The following is a 7713-nucleotide window of genomic DNA, read 5'->3' as shown; positions in this document are numbered from 1 at the left end:
AAAAAAAAAAAAAAAAAAAAATAGAGAAAGAAATGCTGGTAGCTTGAATTGTTTTCTACTGGCTGCTTTAGAAAAGATAATCTAAGAAAGAATTAACACAAAATAATTTTTAGTGTTTATTAGCCAAAAATAACAATAATTATCATTATTATCATTTTTTGTTTCTAACCAATAGAAAACAAGAATGTCTTCAGGAGATAAGGACCTATTCTAACTTGGTTCTTATGATACCTTTAACTTATTGGTAGGGCATAGATCTAAGATGTGATTTTCAAATTATTTATTAAAAAAATCTGTGTAGATTACTTTGTAAATGGATGAGTTTTTTAAAGTTGGATGAAGTGTGGTTGTTGCTTTTATTTTTATTATTTTTTAAATTTTTAGTGGCAACTTTAATTAAGAGGTAGATATTCTAGAATCCATAAAATATTTTTCCTTTTTTAATTGCCAAAAGAGAATAATTATTGTAAATTATAATGAAAGAAAGATACACTAAAAAATGTTGGCACTCAATGAACATATATATGTGTGTTTGTATATATATATATATATATTTTACATATACATGTGTTTATTGGTTATAATTCATTTTAATTTAAACATGAAGCTATGAGTTGATGTTCACATTTCCAACTAAACTCATAGTGACAGGTTTCCCCAGCACACATAGTGTACCATAATTTCTAATAACTTTTCTTTAATGGTACTCATTTTTCTAGTATTTTATTCTAAAAGGGAACCTTGTTTTGCTCTGGTAAATGAGAAAGTCATTTTCACTTCCTGCAAATAGAAGACTATCATGAAAATACAACAAAATCAAAATAATGCTATCAAGTCCCATTAGGTTCACCTAGCCTGCTTAGAGGTGTGAGTTGGAGGCTTTCCCCTAGTTGAAAAGAGAAATTAACCACACTGGGAGGTGGAAAGGTGAAAGCTTGGCACCAATCTGAGTCTTTTTCATGAGAAAAATTAGCACAGTGGACAGGGAAGGTAAAAAGAAGGCCAATTGAGGACATTGCTGTACACCTTCTAAAAACATCTCCTTGACATATAGAGGATTGGAGCCCAGCAAGAGGAAACAAGTAATGACCCTGGAGACACTGAGGGCCTTTTTACAGAGATCTTGTTGCTCAGAAAGATATCTAGAGGGCACTGTTGACAAACATCTCCTCCGGAACTGCCTGATTCACTCCTTTCTCTGAGAATAGCCCATCACCCACCACCCCTAGAGCTGTAGGGACAGCTGGTCCCACTAGGCTCACCAATCAGCTTCTTTCCTGTGGAATATGGAATAAAGACTTCAGACTGAGGCCAGAGTATGCTGAATGCTAAAGTAAGGATTTATGTTTAAAAAGATTGTTCCTACCGCAATGATCCCTGGTGTAGATACAGGGAGACCAGACAGAGAGAGATGAGATCAGAAAACCATAAGAGCTGTGAGGAGGTAGGTAGATGACTCCTGTGACCCCCGCTGCCAGCCAAGAATCAAGAGAGAGGCTAGAGTCCCCAAGGGGTGAGAGGTGAGCCAATACCTAGAGAAACCAGGAGCCCACAAGTTTCCAGCATCACCTCCCGGTACAGGGTCCTCTGGGCCAGGTCCAACTGTCTCCACTCCTCATGGGTGAAGGTCACAGCCACATCTTTGAAAGTCACCAATACCTGAAGTTAAACAGAAGTAGCATATTGACTTTGTGCTGTCAGATATCTATCATATCTATCTGATATCTATCATTCAGTTGCTGGTCAAGATGCAGAGAGACACAAGCATGAATCACTAGGGGTTCCTGAGGCCCAAGCTCTGTGCTAGGCTCAAGGGAGAGGTAGATAACTGCCTTTTAACATAATGCAATTGTGGCTGAGAGAAAAGCCTCCCATGGGGAAGCCAGTGGAGATGACATAGACAAAAGCAATCCTGTGATAAGTGTGGGAGGCAGACTATGCATGCTCTAGCACATCAAAGGACTGAAGGCAAATGATTATAATTGTAATTCTAAGCATGATTAATAGCAGCAGCAGCAGCTGAGCCCCGGGGTCCTCACTGTGTTCCTACATAGGCTGAGGCCTTCACATGCTATAGTAAAGCAAATAAATGTCTCAGTGCTGGAGCCAGACACCCCAGGTGAAATCAGCCTGTGGAATCTGACACTTGACTGCTGTGTGACCATGATGAGGATATCATATTATTTCTCTAAGCCTCAATTTCCAAACAATAATTATTCCCACTTCACCAGGCAGTTGTGAGGACTAAACATGTTCGCAATCACTGGAGTGCCTAGTACATGTAAGTGCTTGATATTCTGCAACTTTTACTAATCTTCCCACAGGAAGGCCCAGAGGGAAACACCATTATCACTTCCAAGTCATGTCACAGTCAGCAACCTGGAGCTCCAGCAGCTTTAGAACTCACCTAGTCTCAACATTTAAAAAGCAGAGGTAGGATTTGAACATCCAATAATAGACTTCACAAACCTGCCAAAGGGTATGCACATAGGGGCAAGAGGAATTTTAACTAAAACTAGAATCATCAGGAAAAGATGATCCTACAAGGGCCAGGGGAGGTGGCTCATGCCTGTAATCCTAGCACTCTGGGAGGCTGAGGTGGATGGATTGCTTGAGCTCATGAGTTTGAGAGACCAGCCTGAGCAAAAATCGAGACCCCATCTCTACTAAAAATAGAAAAACTGAGGCAAGAGGATCACTTGAGCCCAAGAGTTGGAGGTTGCTGTGAGCTATGATGCCATGGCACTCTACCCAAGGCAACGGCTTGAGACTCTGTCTCAAAGGAAAAAAAAAAGGCTTGGTGCCCGTAGCTCAGTGGTTGGGGCACCAGCCACATGTACTGGTGCTGGTGCGTTTGAACCCTGCCTGCACCTGCTAAACAACAATGACAACAACAACAAAAATAACCAGGCATTGTGGCACATGCCTGTAGTCCCACTTCTTGGGAGGCTGAGGCAAAAGAATCGCTTAAACCCAAGAGTTTGAGGTTGCCGTGAGCTGTGACGCCACAGCACTCTACCGAGGGTGACACAGTGAGACTATGTCTCAAAAAGAGAGAGAGAGAGAGAGACTATCCCACAGGTAACACTGATGCACAGGAAAGGTATGGAGGAGCAGCCCTGCAGAGATCTGAGGTCAGTGTCCTAGAAGGAAAGAAGTGCAAATGCAAAGGCTGAAACCTAACACAGAGTTGAAGAGTCTGGAAAGTTCAGGACTCCTTGGCTGAAAACAGTGAGCAAAGGGAGAATAGAAGGAAAGGAAGCAAAGATGGTTGAAAGGATCAAGCAGAGTGTTGCAGGCCATCTTGGAGGTGATGAACTTATTCTAAATGTGATGGATACAATAAAAATACTGAATCGTGCTGTTCTAGGTTTCAGGAAAGAGCAGGAATAGGCACTCAGATTCCAGTGCTGGAAAGAGACCCTAAACAAGTAATTAAAAAAATGAGCAAGACAGAGCGGCACCTGTAGCTCAGTGAGTAGGGGACTGACCACATACAAATGAGCTGGCAGGTTCAAACCTGGCCTGGGCTTGCTAAACAACAATGACAACTACAACCAAAAAAATAGCTAGGCGTTGTGGTGGGCAACTTGGCTCCCAGCTACTGGGGAGGCTGAGGCAAGAGAATCGATTAAGCCCAAGAGTTTGAGGTTGCTGTGAGCTGCAACGCCACAGCACTCTACCCAGGGTGACATAATTAGACTGTCTCAAAAAAACAAAGAAAGAGCATGTCAATGTAAGATGGCCCTAAAGATTCAGAAGACAAGAAAATAGGGCAAGGAGACCAAAGAGATTACAGTCCACTTTATTTATTTATTTTTGAGATAGTCTCACTATGTCACCCTAGATAGAGTGCCGTAGCATCACAGCTCACAGCAACCTCAAACTCTTGGGCTTAAGCGATTCTCTTGCCTCAGCCTCCCAAGTAGCTGGGACTACAGGCTCCTGCCACAATGCCGGGCTTTTTTGTTATTGTTGTTGGTGGTGCAGTTGTCATTGTTGTTTAGCAAGCCTGGGCCGGATTTGAAACTGCCAGCCCGGGTACATGTGGCCTGAACCTTAATCACTGAGCATGGGCGCCGAGCCTAAAGTCAACTTTAGATAGAATGACAGGGCAGGCCTCTTTAAGGCGGTGACACTAGAAGGAGTCTGAGGGACACAGTCCTGACAGTGGTCAGGGCCATAATGGGAGAAATCAGGGTAATCCTGGGCCTCATGTGTTAAAAATGTCCACTTCTGCACTCTTATCACGGAATATTTTAATATTCACCTCTCATCTACAACTCTCTCAGACAAGAAAATAGATTCACTACTGTCAGTTGTAACCAGTTCCCAACCACTTGTCCTAAACTTGAAAGAAAGATAAATTCCTTAGTCTGCCCTGACAATTTGTCCTAGCACAGCGGCAACCGCAAAAACCCTACTCTTACTCTTCCCCGCCACTGCCCTTAGCTTTGTAGAGACCATGATCCAGGGAAGCCAAAGCGTCAGACACCTGCTGGAGTGAGCCCCTAAAATCAGCCAGCGCCGAGGGAGCCATCTGCATGGGAACAACATCCTGAGCGACACTCCCGGAACGTGTTGAGCACTGAGGGGACAAACATCACCAGTATGCCATTTCTGTTTCACTCAACCCAGGGGAGGAAATGTCAATATCACTGCTTTCTGCCCAAAGAAATGAATGCCAAGGGCAGCAAGGGGCCATGCTCAAGGTCACAGCCACGGAAAGGGGCACGCTGGAATCCGCAATGGGTCTCCGGACTGCGGGTCACTTCACTCACAGGGTGGGGGTGGGGAGCTGTGGGAGAGCCCCTAAAAGTGGAGCGCAGTCCTAAGAGCCCCGTTTCACTGTCAACACCGCACCCAACTGGTCGCCAGAATTGGAGGCTCTCCCCATATAACACCGGCGTGAATTCCGGACCCAGGGCCAAATGGCCCGGTGCTAGTCTCAGAGAACCAACTGCAGGAACGTGGCAGTGCGAAGGGCCATGGAAGCCTCACAGCCTCAGGTCCCTAAGGACCGGGGCCGCCATCTGCTTACCCGCGCCGCATCCATCGCCGCAGCCAGCCGGCCGTGAGGAGAACGGGACCGCTTGCAGCAACCTCAAAAGCCTTTCTGGGTCCTACAAAGGAGCAGAGGTGGGCCGCGTTCTCCGCACTGTGCAGTCCTCGGGAACTTGGGCGTGGATAGCGCTCAGCTACACAAATACCCGCCCACACCAGGAACGCCGGAAGTCCCGCCCCTGGCTGCGGGGTCACTAGCCACGCCGGGTTTGGTGCTGTCTTGGTCCAGAGCGTGTCCCGGTTCCACTGCTTTCAGGGTAAAGTAGTTTTTACTTGTATCCCGCCAGGCTAGGGACGCTCTTCACACTCTGCTGCCGGTGCGGGGTTCCCAGAGGGGCCCTGGGAAACGCTGTCTCCGGGCCCCAGCGAAGGAGGCGAGGGCATGGGGAGATTAAAGGGAAGGCGCCCAGATTTTATGCGATTTATTTCAGGGTCTCTTAAGGGAACAAGTGGGTACGCTATTCTGCATTTTAAAAACTTCTTTCTGGGCTGGTGCCCATAGCACAGTGGTTACGGCGCCGGGCACTTAAACCCAGGCTGGCGGGTTCCAACCCGACCCAGGCCAGCTAAACAACAAAGACAACTGCAACAACAAAAATAGCCAGGCGTTGTTGCGGGCACCTGCAGTTGCGGGTACCAAGTAGTTGGGAGGCTGAGGCAAGAGAATCGTGTAAGCCCAAGAGTTGGAGGTTGCTGTGAGCTGTGACGCTACAGCACTCTACCGAGGGTGACATAGTGAGACTCTGTCAGAAAACAACAAAACCCTTCATTCTGTTCTGGTGCTGCAAAATCCCTACAAACTGGCTGTGAACGCCCTGCCCAGGCCACCAGGTGCACCGGTGTGATAAGCCAACAGATCCCCTTTTTGCACTCCAGTCTACGTATTGACATTCAAGCACACCAATCAAGTCTCTTTACTATCTTTTTACTTGAGCATTCCACCCTGTACCCGAATAAAGGCACTTTTCCACGAATCTGAAGTCTTTCTCAGCTCCCCATTTATGTGGTTGAGTCCCCTGTGATATGCCATGCCTATCTCTGTAGGACCAGCGAGTATAGTAAATTCTTTAATTTTATAGGCTTCTCCCACCATAATTATCAAGGCCATATTTGAGTGATTCTTAGAGACCCAATAAGGATATACACACATGCCCTCATTTAAGTCATGTCATCTACAGACAATTAATTGTTATACTTCAATGCTTTCCTGAGGGCATTTGCAAGAAACTACAATCCTAAAGTGCACTTCATCTTCAAGGAGATCCATAGAAAAGACTCTGACAAGTATAGGTTCATGATAACTTTAAGATACTATCAGATTGGGTGAGACTTTTCAGAACTCTAATGAAACAACTGATGGATTTGTAACTGGCTCCATAAGCAAGAAAACCTTTTTTTTTTTTTTAAGTTCTCTTTTGTTTCAAGTTCCCAGGCCAGAAAGATTTGCTGATCACAGCTTTGTAACTTCCTGTCGAACTGATACATTCCTTTTTTTTTTTTTATGTCTCAAGTAAGAGGCTTTAAAGTTAATACTAATGTATTACAGTCTGTAATAATACATAGTAAATTATGTTAAAAAACAATAAAATCTTATAAGAAACTGAATGGATTAAAGTTTAATAATTCTCTTAAATAAACAGACTACAATAGAACTGTAGTTGCTAGCTAAGCTCCATCAATTTTTTTAACTCTCTTTGATTTTTTCTCCTGATCTTCTGTTATCCTTTCTGCAGGTCGCTTCTGCAACCCCTTCATTTTCCTGGTTTGTAGTTTGCTTAGGTCTTGCTTCTGCATATGAATCGTTCCATAAGTTGTACCAAAAGTGTCATGGGAGATATTTTTCTTCTTCTTTGGCTTGAAAGCTTTTGGCATTTTCATAGATAATTTATAAAGGTCATCTGATGCTAGGTGTGTCCTTCTCAAAACTAGATCCAGTGAGGGTCCCATTTCTTCCAATTTGATCTGGAGTGTTCTACAACCAGATTTCTTCAACAGCAACTTATAGCTTCGAAAGTAAATCTTCCCATTCAGTGCAGTGAAGTGCAGAACGTACTCTAATCCAGCCAGGTGGATATTTGATACTGTGGGTCCTCTAATTCGATCACATCCAGCACATGATAGTCATACATACGACCTATTACTAGATTATTTGGCTGCTTCTTATTATGGCAACCAAACATGAATAAAGAACAATCCGACTTCTTTGAAAAGAATTCCAGAGATGTCTGATCCTCAAATGGTCTTGTAATATTTTTCTTTTTATAAAGAACACCATATGGTTTTTTCAGGGCATACACATCTCTCAGTACTTGTATCACTGTTGCATTTGCATTTCCTCCTTTAATCAGCATGGCATTTTTAATATTTTCATTGAGTTTTGGTTCTCTCTTCTCAAGGAATCTTTTGGCTCTTTTTGTCTTGGGCTTTACAACTCGATCCAAAGTGTCCATAACTAGCAGTCTCCTCAAATCCAAGCTGGAACCTGATATATTCCCTTTTGAATTTATTCCCAGGAGCAGCAGAACTTTCTTGGCCGGAAAAGGCAAGATAAGCAATGTGCCACTGCAGATTGTGCCCAAGAACCCACTGAACCTGCACACAAGGCTAAAAGAATGACCAGTATTAACACCTAGCTCATGGCTCGGCGCC

General features: G+C 44.2%; 1 protein-coding gene and 1 pseudogene across 2 annotated transcripts in view; both read right to left on the bottom strand.

Moving 5' to 3' along the window:
• The window catches only part of ZNF550 (zinc finger protein 550), an 11073-nt gene extending 6017 nt beyond the window's left edge, over window positions 1-5056 (bottom strand). The window contains exons 1-2 of the mRNA XM_012808533.2: window positions 5042-5056; window positions 1533-1659 (exon numbers count right to left, since the gene is read on the bottom strand). Of these exons, the coding sequence (XP_012663987.1) occupies window positions 1533-1659; window positions 5042-5056 (142 nt within the window). The remainder of the gene's footprint in view (window positions 1-1532; window positions 1660-5041) is intronic.
• A 1673-nt stretch (window positions 5057-6729) lies between these two features.
• On the bottom strand, window positions 6730-7515 carry LOC111727025 (annotated as a pseudogene). Its single transcript, XR_002774671.1, has one exon. The product of XR_002774671.1 is annotated as a ribosome production factor 2 homolog pseudogene (transcript).
• Between the last annotated feature and the right edge of the window lie 198 nt (window positions 7516-7713).

Source organism: Otolemur garnettii, unplaced genomic scaffold, assembly GCF_000181295.1.
Source record: "Otolemur garnettii isolate 467f Iridium unplaced genomic scaffold, OtoGar3 scaffold00091, whole genome shotgun sequence".
Classification (NCBI taxonomy): Eukaryota; Metazoa; Chordata; class Mammalia; order Primates; family Galagidae; genus Otolemur; species Otolemur garnettii.
The sequence above is the reverse complement of the archived record's forward strand: the minus strand, read 5'-3'. Positions and strand labels throughout refer to the sequence as shown.